This window comes from Python bivittatus, unplaced genomic scaffold (assembly GCF_059951505.1).
Source record: "Python bivittatus isolate LINGU-HERP-01145 unplaced genomic scaffold, Pbiv_v1 ctg000030_np1212, whole genome shotgun sequence".
Lineage (NCBI taxonomy): Eukaryota > Metazoa > Chordata > Lepidosauria > Squamata > Pythonidae > Python > Python bivittatus.
Genome location: NW_028277031.1, coordinates 4008364 through 4025825, shown reverse-complemented (window position 1 = coordinate 4025825; position 17462 = coordinate 4008364). Strand labels below are relative to the sequence as shown.

General features: G+C 44.5%; 1 protein-coding gene across 2 annotated transcripts in view; it reads right to left on the bottom strand.

Moving 5' to 3' along the window:
• The window catches only part of USP7 (ubiquitin specific peptidase 7), a 71973-nt gene extending 55146 nt beyond the window's left edge, over window positions 1-16827 (bottom strand). For both annotated transcript variants that reach the window (XM_088152846.1, XM_088152852.1), the window contains exon 1: window positions 16155-16827. In XM_088152846.1, coding sequence (XP_088008972.1) covers window positions 16155-16266 — 112 coding nt within the window. In that variant the 5' untranslated portion in view covers window positions 16267-16827. The remainder of the gene's footprint in view (window positions 1-16154) is intronic.
• Between the last annotated feature and the right edge of the window lie 635 nt (window positions 16828-17462).

Sequence of the window (17462 nt, the reverse complement as noted above, 5' to 3'; positions counted from 1 at the left end):
TGAAACAGCAGGCCAACTATCTCCTCTGAAACATTCCCTAAAAAGGAAGGTTGGACACTGGGTGGTAGTCATTCAACACAGTTGGATCAAGAAAGAGCCTCAAGTAGTAGTAGTACATCAGTGCCTTTTTCGAGGAGGCAGGCGCTATCTCCCCCCTTCAATGAAGCACTGATTTACTTTCTAAGCCCAGCTCCTTATCCACATTGTCTGGCTGCTCAAAGGAGCCAAGGAGAGCCAAGATCTAGTCCAGAAGCATTTGAGCATATGCTACAGAGGACCCTGTCTGCTTCCTCAGAACCCACAAACTCAAAAGAATCTCAGGCCACTTTGCAAGACAGCACCCCAGCTACTTCCTTTGCAATTCAATCAGGAAAATGTACAGCCAACCAATCATAGCGGCCAGAAGATCTTTCAGCTTCTCCTTCTGCAGAAAGATACAGATGACCCTAAGTATAGCTGCTGGGCAACATTTTGCTGAGGCAATACAGGCAGAAAAGTATAGACTCTTCACAAGTGCACATCTTCATGCACTCGTGGCCGTTCCTCACCTTCTGCCACTATCACTCCATGCATCATTTCTGGTGCTTCATTTCCTGGAATTTCTAGCAAACCATGGAGCTTCTTAAGGCTTGCAAACAGCAAGAGGCTGCTTAGGGGGAATTGCACTGAACTTGCTCTGCACTTGCTCTGTATTCCAGAGATCAATGAGAGTTGTGGCATAAGTGCCTGCCATACTGGGGAAAACTCCATGCAACTGCAGGAAACTGAACAGTTCCACTAGGTAACAGAGGTGAAAGGTCTTATTTGGTCCCCCTTCTTCTTATCTTCAGTAGTGGAGATACGCTGATCAAGAAACAATCTGCTTATGACAAAGATTCATTCTGATGTCCTCCACCTTCTGATATGACACCATTTGTTCTGAAATAAAACTAGATTATGTCCCTCCAAGCCTCCTCTAATTATGTCAACCAGCCCCATCTTGGATATCCAAGGATCTTCAAAGAACACAACCCTTACCCCCCCCCCCCAAACCAACCACTTACTGTCTTGTAACCAGCCTACTGGCTATTCTTGCCAAGTTGCTACCCTTTTCTTCTCCTTCCAGGTCCTGCCCACATGTTCATACAAACCCAACAACCCTCTTTTTTTCCTTCTCTCTCTCTCTCCCAAGTCTTCATCTCACCAGAACCAAGCTCCCCTTACACTCCTCCTCTGGTGCTGAGGATGCAAAATCCTTCCTCAGCTGCTCTCTAGTTCTTACTCAGAGAGCAGCTATGTAACAATTTGTTTTATAATCTAATCAAGATATGCCCTAAACATCAAACCAACAGGTTCCAGAAGGGAGGTAGGCTGACAGCAGCCCTTGTTAGCAGACAATCAGGCTCCCTCATCTTCAAGAAAAAGGTCCCTCACCCAACCCAGATTGACAACTCCCTTTACTAATCCCAGTAGTCATGGTCTAAGACCACCTTTCTCCTTAGCAGCTCACTAACAGCTACAGTTCCTAAAATCTCCAGTGAGGCCACCGCTGATATTAATAATAGTAATAATGGCAAGAAAGTGCAGCCCTTCTCTTTCACTGTTGATTTCATCTCCCTCTCAAGAGTTCCTTGCAGCTCTCCTTTCCTAAGCCCCAAATGATTACAGAAATCCTCTTTCCCTTCCACATTCTACTTCCGCCTTCTCCCCACTTCATGTCCTATTCACACAAACCAATCAATCTTCCTAATACTAAATCTGCAATCACTCTCCACTATATCTTGCTTCCCTTCTTTTCCTCAACTACCTGGCTTCCATTTCCTTTCATCATCAAAAAACACCAATGTCCTTTGTCCACAGTTATCATTTTCCTCATTTCTCTTCCACCTCCTTTAATAGCTTTTTATAATGCACAATAAAGCAAGTCAACTTTTCCACTTGATTGCAGAGCCCTTTAGCTCTGTCCTTTCACCTTCCTCTTCCAGTACGGTGCGGTCACGTGATGTTCCACTTTATGGCTGCAACTGGGACTGGCAACTCCATCACTAAGCCATGCAGGCATAAAGTGAAACATCATGTGACTGTGCCTGACTTACTACATCAGTTCTGGCTGCAGTCATTACACAAACCACCATACCAGTTAAATGCAATGTCACATCACCGCAACTTGCGACCTCCTGCTGGCTTCCCCACTGACTTTGATGGAAGCCAGCTGCGAAGGCTGCAAATGGCGATCATGTGATTGCAGGAAGCTGCAATAGTTGTAAATGTGTACCAGTTGCCACGCGCCTGAATCATGATCATGTGACTACGGGGACACTGTGACTGCCGCAACTTCAAGGACTGGTTGTAAATCTTTTTCAGTGCCGGTGTAACTTTGAATGGTTGCTGAACAAGTAGTCGGTAAGCGAGGACTACCTGTACTGCCTGCCACCCTCTCTATCCACTCCTCCCGCAATATTCTCCCTACTCTATTTATTTCATCCTTTTTCTAAGCAGCCAGACATACATCCAAAGCATGGGGGCTTTCTCTGATATAAGGATAATGCCGAAAATGGACATCTTGCTGCCCTGTTTGCTTGTTTTTATTTAAAAAGTAAATAAAGAGCAGGAGAGTAGCAAGCCTGGCAAATCCTTACTGGTAGGTGCATGGGTACATCAGCCCAGAAAGATGCCAAGGTTCCCAGCATCCCTAATTGTTTCAACTAGTTGCAAGACTGCCTTCGGACAAGCAGAGGAGAACGTGGTTCCTAATTCTGTATGGACAATCTCTCACATTTTTGCTCCATGATTATTAATAATACCTCAGAATTAGAGGTCTGGAATATGCTATATTTTATTCATCCATGCACAGGAATACTCTGGGATCAGAATTTTACTCATTTTGCATGTTCTTGTCCTATGACAAAATTTCAATTTAAGAAACAAAAGCAGGCAAAAGCAATTTTGGCATCTGCTGAAAAAAAGTTAAAAGTTTGAACCCTGCACCAATGTAACTTGCACTGCTTTAAATATCAGCTATATACAAAGTCTACATTTTGATTATTCTGTGATTAAATATAACCCAGAAACCTTGTTTTTTTAAGTTTAGGAATCTACACATGTATACTTAAATTTTCTTTTAAATCTACAGATGACTCTCAAATGATCCCACATATAGAAGAGTTTGGGAGCCTGTTCACTTAGGTGAGTCACACACACTTCACAACTGATTAACAATTCACACTTGACAGTTTAAGAATTAACTGAAAGTACCATGGTAACAATGTACCTTGAACAAAGAGATTGCTTCTACTATGGTCTCCAGATATTATTATAGCAAAATCGCATTTCAGAAAATGTTACTCCACTCTGTTTTTCAGTCAGGTAAAAACCAATACTCCTTTGCTTCCCTTCCTCCTTGAACAGTACATATATTGAAAACAAAACACCAAATTACGTGCCATTTAAAAGAGGCACAGCCTTCAACTTCTGCACAGGCATCCTTGCATCACTGCTCAGAAGAAAACGGTATGCCTCAGACAAGATAAAGAGATTAGATCTATGCTCAAGCTTCTCACTGTGACTTGCACAAACTACCTAACATCCCGGTCATGAGCAGATTAACAAGCAGACTGAATCAGTGAGTCTTTACCCTTGCTCAAGTGGAGAAACAAAGCCATATTTTCATGCAGCTCCATGTCAGAATTCCAAAATAGCTAATTTCACCTACCTTACAATTACACTGGGGGGTGCCTTCTGCAAAATTCAACTTTTTCAGACCTGAGACCCACTTTTACCCAAACATGCATTGGGGGGAGGGGTACTTCATAATTTGTGACATCTATATATATATTGCCATTATTGTTGTTGACTCACCTTTAATCCCGCCCCAGCAATATAGGAGTGAGCAACTCAAGGATCCCATGCACCCTTCAGCACCCATTTTACAATATCCAAACATCCCCCAGTGGCATTGTATTTTTTCAACTTCTCTCCTTAAATAAGAATCACAATAGATGTCTTAATTCTGAAAGATTTTAAGTACCCATTTCATCCTTTAAAGCCACCTCAATGCTATACCTAAAAGGCTTGGCTCTGCCTATTATGGTGGTGTTATCACTCCATGAGCCATATCCCCAGAGGCCAAAAAAGGAGAAAAGAAGAAGAAAAAAAGAATGTTTGCAGAAAAAGATATACCTGCCCTACAGAGTCACTCCCAACATCAGTTAAAGGATAATTATTTATAGTGTTGGACTGGACCAGCTATTCTGAGATCATCATCATTTTCACTTTATACATGAGGTACTATTATGGACAATCACAACACTGTAGAAAGGAGGAGAGGGTATGAGCTGGCGCAAGTATATAGTGCACTAGAGAGTTTTCCCAAGTTATCAACAAAACTTTCTCCTTTTCTCCCACTTTTTCCCAAAGGAAGAAGAAAACATGGAATCTCAGGGAATAACTGAAAGATGTGCAAAACTTATACTTCCTTATCAAATCTTAGTTTAAGATAATATAGTTTTAACATAAAATGCCTTATCAATCAAACTGAATTATGCCATGTTTTTATCAAAAGCGCAGAGGGCATTTATGTATTTATATGACTATTTTGAGGTGGCCCTTTTAAGGCAAATCTTTCCAAAGGGCCTAACCTAAAAGCTGGCTATTCAGAATCCGATCATTTGTTTACTGGACCTTAATTCCAAATAAGCAGATCATGGACTGTAGTCCCTCAAATCTAAACACCTTACAGTTCACCCCACATAGCTCTATTCGAAAGTAAGTACCATTGGGTTCAATGGGACTAGCTCCTAAGTAAAACATCATGTTTCTTTACTCTAAAGCAGGGATTCTTAAAATGTGGGTTGTGACAAGCAACCAGGGGTCACAAGCAATTGGGTGGGGGGCAGCTTCCTTAAGATCAGGCTTTCACTGGCAAACCAGGATCACTGCCAAACTCTCTCTGGTCTTTGCAGCTGCAATACCATGAAGTCTGAGAACCTCTGTGATACTTAGATTAAGAAGCATATCTACATCTTGCCGAAGTCGGCCTCTAATAAAGGCATTAAAGTTATTCATGAGGGGGTCATACAAATTCATTTATCATTTTAGGGGATTACAGTGCCATAGAAATTGAGGACCCTCTTCACTAAAATCTAATAAAAATGAAATGCATTTTATGTTTTGTAGTGCAGAAAACAAGGACAAAAAAGAATAAGCACTGACACGTTTTAAACACCAGATAAGACTTTTTAAATGTAGCAATTTAATTGATTATAACATTATCTAATCTGATAATTTTATAGTATCTGATCAGGAGAAAAAATCAGTAATGTATGTTATATTATCTTGTGAAACTATTATTTTGAAAATCCTGAATTTCAGGAAACTGTAAGAAAGAAAACACACCATTTTCAGATTAGCTCTGAATTATTTTAATTCACAGAATTTCTTATAGATCTCAGTAATAATGGAGAAATAGAGCACCATGTACCCATTTCACCTGTAGTACCCAAAGTGAATTTCAGCTGGTATCTCCCAGGATCCAGAGCTACAGTCCTCCAATGTTTTTGGTTTGCTTGTTCCTGCTACAGGCTGATATTACTACAGAAAAAAAGCAGCTCTAAATGGAGTTAAATATTCCTGCTAAACAAGAATGGAAGATCTTTTCACTTCACTCATCTGTTTAAAAAAAACTATTTTAAATCAGGGCACTATCAATGGCCCAACTGAATTGAATATGTTATGTCCACAAGTAGCCTTTGCCCCGGGGAGCACAGTCTTAACCAACTTTTGCACAAACCCCCCATTGTTTTGAGTTCCTTGATCTTTGGTGAAGAGATCTTATCTCAAACCTGGTCTATATCAACCTTGTGATCATTTTAGCTGTGTTAAGTTAAATAGGTCAGACCTTCAATTTCCTTATTTTATTTTTCTTTTCATCAATGATGTTGCCTTAGTGAATAGACTATATAGTAGGTGTGGGCAATGAGTGCATTGTTCAATTACAATTCCAGTTATCCAGCCAGAAGTGCAACACTTTGAGCCACACATTCTGTGTTTTATAAGACTGTTTTGTTTTTATTAGCTGTACAATTATCTGCTTTCTTGTATGAAATATGAGTAACGGCAGCCCAATAGGTGCTTGTGGAAATCCAAAGCTATAGCTAAAAGTCTGTCCGTGATCTCTGGGGTTTTAAATAAATTAAATAATGCCACCACTACTCTATAATATATTAAAACCTATTTTTGAAACTCCCTACCTTCCACATCTAGCCTTCAAAACTATCCCAGTATCTAAAAAGCCCTTTTGGATATGCAGATGTGATTATAGGGACTGATTCTGAACCTAAACCATTTAAATCAATACAGTAATGACATATTTCAGGATTCCTTCTTAAATTCGTACATTTCCTGAACAGATTAAATGACCGTTAATACAAATAAACTTTTACAAGTGAACCTTTTGATACTCTTTCAGCATAATCCAAAAGCCCTTGCGCATATACCCCACAGACCACTTTCATCAAAGAAGCAGAAAAAGACAAATTGTGCCCTCTACATAAATGCAAACACATTGACTAAGAATTTAAGTTAGGGATTCAATTCACATTAATTCTACTATTCAAACACAGTAAAATGCACATTTGAGAAAACATGCATAGTTCACACATGTTGCCAAATCAAAATTTGTTATAACTAATGCTGGTTTGTTTGCACATCAAAATCAAACTGGTCTAAATTCACACCAAACCCAAGCTTCAATTTGTTAATAACTAACTTTAACTTAGTTAGTTATTTAAACAAAGCCCAAATCAAATTTAGTTTTTGTCCTGGCTACAACATGCCTCTCCAAAACCAAGTGTTGCTCTCAAGTGGCATTTCTGGATTCACTTTATGACTGGACTACTGCAACATGCTGTACACGGGGTTGCTCTTGAAGACCATCCAGAAGCTACAGCTGGTCCAGAATGTGGCAGTGATGAGTGTACCATGATATGCTCATGTCTCATTGTTGCTTTGTGATCTACACTGGTTACCAGTTGCCTTCTGGGTGCAATTAAAGAGACTGGTTATCACCTATAAAACCCTTCATGGGAAAGGGCCTAATTATTTGGTAAGTGCCCATCTCCCAGTGTCCACCTGCCCAGTAAGATGGGGCACCGAGTGCGCTTCAGGACCCTTCAACTATGCATCATCATCTAGGAAATGCGCTTTCCCTGCCCCCAGATCTCCATATGGTTCCCACTTGGAGGATTTTCCACAAGTCACTGAAAACTTGGCTTTGCTCCAGGTTTGGAGGAAGATGGCTGTTGAGCCCCTGTCAATTTTTCTTTGGGTGGTTGTATTGGTCCCTTCCAAATGTTCAGGATTTTCTTTTCTTGGTATTTTATCATGTAAGCCACCCGGAATTATCTGGCCTCTAAATAAATAACAAAAAAGCCAATAAATAAATAAATAAATGGGCCATGAACTGGGAACTTGACTGATTTCTATCTTGATGATCAGAATAACCAATTAATATTATGGACAACTTTTACAGATATCGCCATCACTGCTCTTGTCAAAATATAAACGTAGTTGAGAGCTCGGCATGCTCAATAAAATGTAAATTGATCTGTAAAATTTCAGGGAGGGAACAGATGTGCCTTGGGAAATTCTTTCAAAGTTTTTATCCTTTAATTCCATTCTACAAGTCTCTGGCATTCACAGACTTGCTGCAAGGCTTCAGAACATTGCTGTCATTGTCCCCATTTTCCTAACTATTATCCATAACAATCCAAGGGATTTGGGGCAAGTTGGAGCTCATCACCAAGTGACTCCTGCCTCCACACCTTGACAGCCACTTCCAAACATTCTATTTTGTCATTCAAAGTAGTACAGGCTGAACTGGTTTCACGACTGCAGCTTATATATACACAGCATCATTCTCCTGGGATAACTACCAGAAAGTCATCTGAACTGAGTCACCCTCAAGAATTTTTTAAAAATAATTGTTATATCTTTGTCCAATATCCTGAAAAAAGCACAAATTGCAGTACTATTTCAGTATCAAATAAAGTACTGAATAGTTACATTCAATCATTTGAAAAGCATAATTGTATAATCTCCATATAGAGAGCACCCATCCAAGGACCTTCTAGTAAAAAAGAGGGTGGCCTTCACTCCTATTTTTCACATGCAATGAGTTGAATTTCTTTTTCCCACACACACCATGTATCTCTTGTTTCTGATTCAGACCAAAAAAAAAAAAACCCGCACTGGATTGTTCCACAGAATTTTCTAATTGAGTTCTCTTCTAGATGTCCATAGATAACTCAACCTGGACACCCTCCAAAGGTGCAGATTAATTCCCCAAACCTGTCTTAGTTTCAATATGTTGTTGAATAATTTCTACATATTCTAGAAGCAGCTTTTCCCACTGCCTTCATTTTTAAGAGGGTTCCTAACATTTTTCTTTTGGGCTTCCTTGGCAGTTTTTCACTTACGTATAAATTGCATTTGATAGCCATCAGTGCTAGAATTCATGCTTCCTCTGGTCAGTTTCATGAGCTATTCTAGTTCAAGTTATCTCAACATATTTATTTGTAACACACATTTATCCAGTCTATGGAACAATAAATGAAGTCAGCCGTTATTATACACTTTTACTGTGAAAATGTTCTGATGTCATTCTCCTAAATATTTCCCTGAATATTTTGGTGAGGCAGCATAACATGTCTTAGTACCAAAATTACTTTTTAGACAGTATTTGCTAGACACAGTGATTTTGCTGAAAAGTCTGGCATTCTAAAGCTTTTAGCTTGATATTATGCCTTTTCTGTAGAGAGAAACTCCCTCTGATATCAATATGAACCAATCCCATTAGGTTCCTGCTTAGTTAAATATAAGGTCCTTTCATGCTGCCGTTTGCCCCACAATGAATCCAGTCTCCAAAATAATTTATATCCTTTCCCTTTATGCTACCATTAAAACCTTTAGTTTTGTCTACCTACCTGACTTTCAATGTGGAAGAAAGAGAATTTCAGAGATGGAAGATCCTAGCTTTCAACAACTTCACATTTCCTCATGACACTGGTAGCAATAAGTGTCACACTAGTCTCCACCCTAGCATTCATTATGCAGACAATTTCCAGGTAGGCTACATACCTGCTGCAAATAATAATTTCTAACGATTAAGTAACTCATTACCAGGCGCTCTCCGTCTACTGAAGGTATGTCCCTCTTCTTCCAAGGATGAGTTCCCTCGTATGAATTCTTTCCCCAGACACATGCTTTCCCACAAGACCCTCATTCTCCTTTCTGTCAGGGGAGTGGTCATTTTTAGTGGGCCAGAAAGCTGCATGGAGGAGCTTTTCTCCTCCCTCAGTTTCTTCTGATCAGTAACTTTTTTCCCCAAGGAAATAGTATTCCAACAGTCAGGAATTTAATGGAACTAGCTTACATCCTTATAACCAGCCACCAGGTGGTCCTATGAGACACTCACTGCAATATACAACTCTCATATCCCTGTTGGCTTTCTATCTCCACAGATTATACATATACAAATATATAATTGGATTAATCAAGTCCATGGGATGCTACGAAAAATAATAACTATTATGTGTTTCTTTGCACTGAGTTAAGAAGATGTAGCCAGGGAAGAGACATAATAGTAAAAAAAATAAGGTTTGCCAGCTTTACACCAAACAATCAATGGTCATAATCAAAATATAAACCAGCACAAGCCTATCACAAAACAATTTATCAGTAGAAGCACAATCTAAATAGGCGTTTTAACACATGCACAAGTGAGAGCACCTTATTACTGAAAATGCCTAGTTACTTTCTGTTTACCTAAGTAGGAGATGCCTCCTCTCCTCCCTAGTGGCTCATCCTGAAAAGGACAAGGTTTGTTGAGGTTTAGCAATGACACATTATGATGACGCCCAAGGAAACTTACCAGCAGCTGCAACATGGTTGTGTTTGCAATTAGCAATAAGCCATGGTTGAATATCCTGACCCTAGCCTCAGGCTCATGCATGTCTCCTTCCTCTTCTGAAGCAATCTCAGGAGTCAAAGCACTGGGTTCCATTTCAATGAATCTTAGTCTACTCTTATATATACACAAACTATGGTTAGTTTCCCCTATGCTGTAATAAGCCAATTTTGAACTGTACGAAATAAGTCAGTTTATTTATTTTAAAAAATGCCACCACAGATCAAACGCACAAAAATTTTAAAAATAGATAATGTTTATTAAAAATCTATTCATGTCTGAACACTTTTTGTGCAAAATGATGCTACAATAAGTCACTCTTAACATTAACCACAATTTGTGAGAAGTTCAGAAATAAACAGCTGAAAAAAAAAAGATGTCTTAGATCTCCAAGTCACGGGCTCTAAACTACCAAAGAATTTTTTAATCATTATTTTTATTTGGGGGACAGTAACATGAAGGGGAGATGGAATTTAGTAGAAATAGGAAGAGGGAAAAAAGCCTTGCATTGACACTTTTGAATTAATGTCTTTCAGCCTTTTATTCCAACATCCCCAATACAATACCCTGAAGCTGTAAGAACAAACTAGAAAATAACCTATATAGGTTTTACTTCATGTTTATTTATAACCTGCAAAAATAATTCCACAAGATAACTAAACAACCCAAGTCAGGTTTAAACAGCTGAAAAATTAGTAAAGCAAGCGCCCCCACCCCAAGGATCTCATTCACTAACTAATAAAAGCACAAATAGGAACAAAATCCCAATGTTTTCACATCAATAATCAACTCAGTTTTGGCTTCATATGTGGTCTGTCAAGAATCAAACGGAATGCTTGAGATGGTACTGCACTCTGGAACACTTTCAAGATGCACGTAATCAGGAGTAAAAGGCCATGATCAAGATGATGGAGAGGCATCTTTGGTATTCTCACAAGATGTCAAAAGGTTGAATCACAGTTAAAGCAGTCATGGTTCTCATCTCAGAGAAATTACCATATTTTTTAGTCCCTGAAAAAAATCGAAGACTATTTCTCACCGACATCTCTCTCATCTGTTCCAGCAACGCAAAAATGGAACTACCTTTCCTCTTCACCCTGTGCAATTTAGGCTGCTTTGCTCCTCTAACATCCTACCATTTTAGTTAAACGGTTTTGCTTTTAAGAAAGCAAATTTTATCTCTGACCAATTCAAGAAAACAAAAAACATCTGAAGTTTCATTAGAAATGATAATTTGCTGCCACATGTTCAACAGTTATTTACTGTTCAAGAATCAAAACATGGGACATGCAAAATATGTGGTAAAATCAAATAGCCAAATTCAGAATAAATGGAGTTTTTTTCCCCCCTAAACTGATTTTTACTTAAAAAGAGCAGGAATTAAGAACAATTGAAGCAATTAAGGATTTGATTTACACCTCGATTAACTTGAGTCTACAGACACAAAAGTGTCAACAGCAAAATGAAAAACATCCTTCCAGAAATGCTGGAGAGGGTATCTGGCCAATGTTCAAAAAATATACTGGTCATGTTCTCAGACCTCAAAGAAAAAGAAAATATCCATGTTAGCTTTCAAGTAATATCTGCTGGAAGATTATGTCAGCATTTTAATTTATTATCCAGGTTAAGATACCAGTACAAGAATCTCTGTTTATATCTAAGGATGCTTTATTTACAATCACATCCAGTACTCCTGTAACAACGTCCAAGTACATAGTAGTGTCTTTAACAGTCTATTACAGTGTGATTTTCTCTTCAATCCCTATACAGTTGATTTCTCTCCTGCTTTGTACTTGCATTTTGCTACACATCTTTGTAATTTACCCTAAGGTCTGCTCTCTTCCCACCTGACTGCTCTTTTATTGTTTCCATAATGTGAAGCACTTTCATCTTCTATTTCTTTGGGGTTCCTCCAGATTTTGCTCTTGAACTGCAATCATTCCTCTTTCCACAACAGTGTTCCTGGCTCAGCTCACAGCTTCCAGCATCATCTATATCGTAATACCACCACCTACCCATCTCCCTGATAATCCCAAATCTGAGAGAATTTTCTCCTTTATACTACCCCCATTTTCAAATCACATCTCTTCTCCTTTGACAGCATTGCAAAATCCATCTTTCCTTTAGTCCAAAAACTCTGCTCTACATCCTGGTCATCTTTTACCTTATCTATTTAAAAAAAAGTATCTCATTAACCCTCATACCATCTATCCAAAATTCTCTACCAAATTTATTCACCTGCCTTCAATCAGACTACAAGGCATCTGTTTAAACTCCCTTCCTGTTTACTTCTCTTTCCTTTCACAATCCTCAATGGCCTTGCCCGTCTCATGCCCCATCATCTATCCGGTTTCTCCACTCACAATTAGACAAAGTTTTCCTACTTCCTCAATTCTGCCCTCTTTCTCCTGCTGTCAAAAATTTCTGGAGTTACCTCATCTACTTATCTTTAAATGCCTCCTCAAACCTAAACTTAATGTGAAGCCTTTGGAAAAACAAAACAAAAACACCCCCCAACCTTTAGTCCCTTACTGTAATTAACCTAAGGTTTATATAACTGAAATAATTGCATCCTCTTCCCCTCCTCATTCTGTCTTTGTTTTTACTGTTCCTTCCACTGGATCACTTAACTCTGAATCCTTTTGGACAAGCATGTATCTCTCCATTCTTTATAAAAACATTTGTGCATATGGTTGGTGTTATATTGACAGTAAACTAACAGTACAACTGGACCCAAGCTGTATGTGGAATAAAGAAACTACTACTCGCATACCAGGAGCCCAGATTAGGAGATTCTTGGCTAGATCCTGAGGTGCCTTGTAATGCTATTAGGGTTCCTTCAAAGAACAATACAGGTAGTCCTCGACTCATGACCATTCATTTAACGACTGTTCAAAGTTATGATGGTGCTGTAAAAAAGTGACTTATCATCGCACTTACAACCACTGCAGCGTCCCCACGGTCACGTAATCAAAATTCAGGTGCTTGGTAACTGGCATGTATGTACGACAGCTGCAGCATCCCGGGGTCATGTGATTGCCATTTGTGACCTTCCCAGGGGGCTTCCGACAAGCCAAGTCAATGGGGGGAGATGGATTAACACCATGGCAAAAAGGGTCGTAAAACTGGGCGCGATTCATTTAATGACTCCATCGGTTACTGACGGAAGTTCCAGTCCCAATTGTGGTTGTAAGTCGAGGACTACCTGTACATGAAAATGGTCCAATATCATATATAGGCCACTGGAGATCAAACAGGGATATAATTATGCCCCTTAAAAACAGACAGGGGTATAGCAGAAAGCTAATTTTATCAGAGATGGTGATATTACGTAGAATGTTTTCTGTGTGGACATGTAATTTTGTTCATTTTTTTTCTTGTATGAAAGTTTTGCAACCAAAGAAATGTAAAATATTTTTTTTAAAAAACCCCAAAGACACCAATACAACTTTCATATGCCCCAGTTCCATTAACTATAGCTCAACCATCCCATTTACATGTATGTGATCATCCCATAAATAAATCCAACTCCAACCTGTTCTTGGTTTATAAGGCAACTAACAAGAGGATAAATAAGGGAAAGAATAAACATCATGGACACAGCAGATAAGGCAAGATTTTTCTCAAAACAGAACTTATTGCTGCCAGGCTCAGGAGAGACAGGACATATTAACACACAATAATTCATCACTGTGCATAAAGTCCACTAGCTTAGGCAGCTCTGAAAAAGGATTAAGTAAATTCCTGGCAAATAGGTTTATCCATGGCTATTATAGTCATTAAAGCTCTATAAAGAAACCTCCATATACAGACATAGTATATCACTGAATTCCAGGTCATGCAGACAAACAGTAGGAAGTCACTTTCATGTCATGTACCAGGGCAGTGTTTCTCAACCGTGGCAACTTTAGGATGTGTGGACTTCAACTCCCATGGCTGGCTGGGGGATTCTGGGAATTAAAGTCCACACATCTTAAATCTGCCAAGGTTGAGAAACACTGTCCTAGAGGCCTCAACTACTAACGATAGAAGATGGATTTTGTTGGAGATAGGATGAAGAACCAGAAAAGTCCTGACTAAACCTGAAAGACCATGTTTTCATTGTTATTTCAGTTCAGAGATGGTGAAATAACTGAATTTCTAAGTATTTGCTAGCTCCTCAAAATACATATACTTCTAAGAAAGTGTTACTTTTCATTCAACAAACTACTTGTGATTACAAAAAAATGTGAGTTAACAGCTAAGAGAGTTTAAAATATAAATATAGCTTTTAATTAATTTGGAGCAAAACATACATACTTATGAACAGAAGACCATAATATACCATTTGAGATTTTTTTATTTCTAGAACATAATAGGAGAGAACGGTTCTGATGGAAGACCCGTAAGCTAAGCTGGGGCAAACCAAACTGAGAATTATACCTAAATTCATTTCATTTTACAAGAAGCACTCAGTTCTTTAAATATGGAGTAACTAGGATGTCAAGGAGAATGATCCTTAAGTCCCACATAAATGGGAAGGAAAAAGAATGGCCCACTGAGGTTCAAGCAATTCTTAAAAAGAGGAAACCAGATTAACCAAAAAAGTTCTGCGCCCCATGACAAGTAGGTGAGGACATGTTTTACCCTACAACTTGCACCTTTCCTCAGCTGTCACAAAGTGACACAATTCTAATCTTCCCCGGAGTAGTAACCCTGCATGTCTGAGCTGCATGATTTTGGATCACAGGTGCAGCCTTGCATGACTGACCACTTCCTCATACACACCGCCCCCCCCATTCTCCATCACACTATGCTAGGTTTCTGTGTGTAGAAAACTTCTTTTGCACCATGGAGCTCTGGGTTGCGTAACTTCACACAGCCCAACAATGCATTACCATTACTTATTGTGAGCAATAAAGTCCTGAAACGTACCGAATTTTAGCCATGCACATACATCTTGTAGCAGCGACTACGACTGACCCTTCCCATGGTTCTTTATGACACCCCCCCCCCCCCGCATTTCCAGGGTGTGGGCTTGTTCTAAGCAGAGCACCGGAGTAGCCAAAACGTGATTTAAGGTCAGAAAATCCTTTGCCGAAAGATGTTTCTGATTTCTGACCCCACAGCACGTAACCTTGTCTGTCGCTGGGCGACGTAAAGAGGACAGAAGTTTTAAGGTCCAGCTGTTTACAGGAGAGCAGCGCCAACCGCAACCGAAAACGGAGCTTCAGCCGGGGGGCGACCCCGGGCCTGGGGGGCCAGGAGCATCCCCGCGGGAAGGCCACCTCCTCCTCCTCCTCCTCCTCCCCCCCAGGATGACTGAGCAGGGACAGCGGCCTGCTGGCTCGGGGCGAGCTGGCGGCGGCGGCCGCGCACCGCCGGGCTTCCGCCCGCGTCCCCGCCCGAAGGCCGGGGGCCTGCTGTAAACAACCCCCGGAGCCGCCGTGCCCCAATTAAAAATGGCGAGCCTCCCGCGCGGCTGGCTGCGTGCGAGGTACAATGGAGAGGGGCCGGGGGCTTTCCGAACGACCCCGGACAGACGCCCGGCGGGCGGCCGAGAGGAGCGCGCGGGCAGCCGCCGCCGCCGCGCATTCCTGCAGGGGCAGCCCCCTCCCCTCCCGGCGGCGACCCCCGTGCTCCCCCGCGCCGACGCCCCCCGGCCAGCGCCCGCCAGGCAGGCAGGCAGGCTCGCAGCCTCCGCCCCCCCGCTCTGCCAAACTTTTAAACTTCGGCCTCGCGCGAGACGGAAGGCGCCTCCCGGCCCGGAAGGGGGGCGCTCGAGAAGGCCTCCTCGGGTGCCGCGCGGGCCGTCGAGCGCCGAGCCCCTTCCCCACCTCCGCCGACGAGCCCACACGTGGCAACGGGGCTCCGCGGGGGGCAGGGGAGCCAGCCGCCGGCCCTGCCGGAGAGGCCGCTCTTCCCGGGAAGGGGGGACGCAGGAAGGCCGCGCGTCCACGCGGGGGGCACGGGCCCCGCCCAGCGCGCCGGGGAAGGGCCCTCGGGGCCCCCAGGGACAGCCTCCTCCGGCCAGGCGGCGGCCGGGGCTGGCGAACTGGAGCGACTCCGGATTAGGGAGGTCAGGCGACCGGCGGGGGGCGGGGAAGGCCGCGCGGGGGAGCGAGGGAGGGAGGGAGGGAGGGGGCCGCGCCCCGCTTCACCTGCGCAGGTGGGCGCGGGGCCGGCCGGGGCCGCGGCGCGGGGGCCGGCGGGGGGCGCGGGCGGGGCCTACCTTCCATCTCCATGTCCTCCGGCTCGCTCAGCTGCTGCTCGCCCGGCTTCTGCGGCGGCGGCGGCGGCGGCTGCTGCTGCGGGGGCGGCGGCGGGTGGTGGTGGTGGTTCATGGCGGGCGCCGGGGGCCCCTCGGGCGGGGGCTGCGCGGCGGCGGCGGCGGGCGGGGCGGCGGCTTCCTCGCGGCCTTCCTCGGCGGGCAGGGGCGGCGGCGGCAGGGAGACGCGCACGTATTTGCTGGCAATGCGCCCAATGGCGGCGGGCGAGGCCGAGGGAGGCCGAGGCCCACCCGGCGCGGGCTGCCGGCTCCGGCGGGAGAGCGGCCCTGCGCGCCCGCCTGGCTCGGCCGCGGCTCCTCCGCCCTCGCGCTCTCAAAATGGCCGACGCCGAGTGTCACATCCGCATGGGCGCCCCGGCCGGCCGGGCCGGGCCCGCGCCGGCGCCGCCGCGACAGTCGGGGGGCCGCCGGCCGCCCCGGGCCCGGGCCTGGGCCTGGGCCTGCGCTGCGCCGCGGACTCGCCTGCCGGCCTGCCGCCGGCCTGCCGCCTGCCTGGCTGGGCAGCGGGAGCGCAGAAGGAGCGGAGGGAGCAGCCAGGAGGGAGCAGCAGCAGCGCCGCGGCCGCCCCGGGAACAGCAACCGACGCCGCCGCCGCCGCTGCCGCCGCCGAGGAGGAGGAGGAGAAGGAGGGGAGGGGAGGAGCCGCCATGGGGAGGGGAGGGGCGGCGGCGCGCGCGCCCCGCGGCGCGTCCCCGCGGCGGGGGCGAGGCGGGCTCCCCGCGCTCCCCGCGCTCCCCGCACTCCCGCGGCCGGGCTTCCCCGGCCCCCGCGGAGCTCTGCCCCCAGGACGAGCTGGAGCGGCGAGGGGGGCCAAAGGGCCAAGAATGGGGGGGAGTCCCGCCACCGCGCCCTGGCATCCTCCCCATGGCAAACCGGGGGGCGCAGAGAGGGTCGTGGGGAGGGGGGCTCAGCCAGCTGGCGGGGAGAGAGCGCCGGGTCGCGCCCCCCGTAAGGGCAGGCACGCACTGGGCAGGGGGGATGTCGGGTTCGTGGGAAGGGAGGCGAGGGGGGCCGGGAGTGGGCGCCCCTCTCCCCCCTCCGCCCAGGGCTCCTGGCCCGTCCTGGGTTCCTGGCCGTGGGGATGCAGCCGCCACTGCCACGGATCCCCCCACGCGCCGCCCGCTCCCGCGCCTGTTTCGCGGCGCTCTCCGGGTTCCGTCGGGGCAGCGGCGTGAGAATTGCTGCGCTCATTTATGGAACGCGAAACCGCGCGTAAAGGAGTGCCGTGCAAGGACAGATAAATCGCCGGAT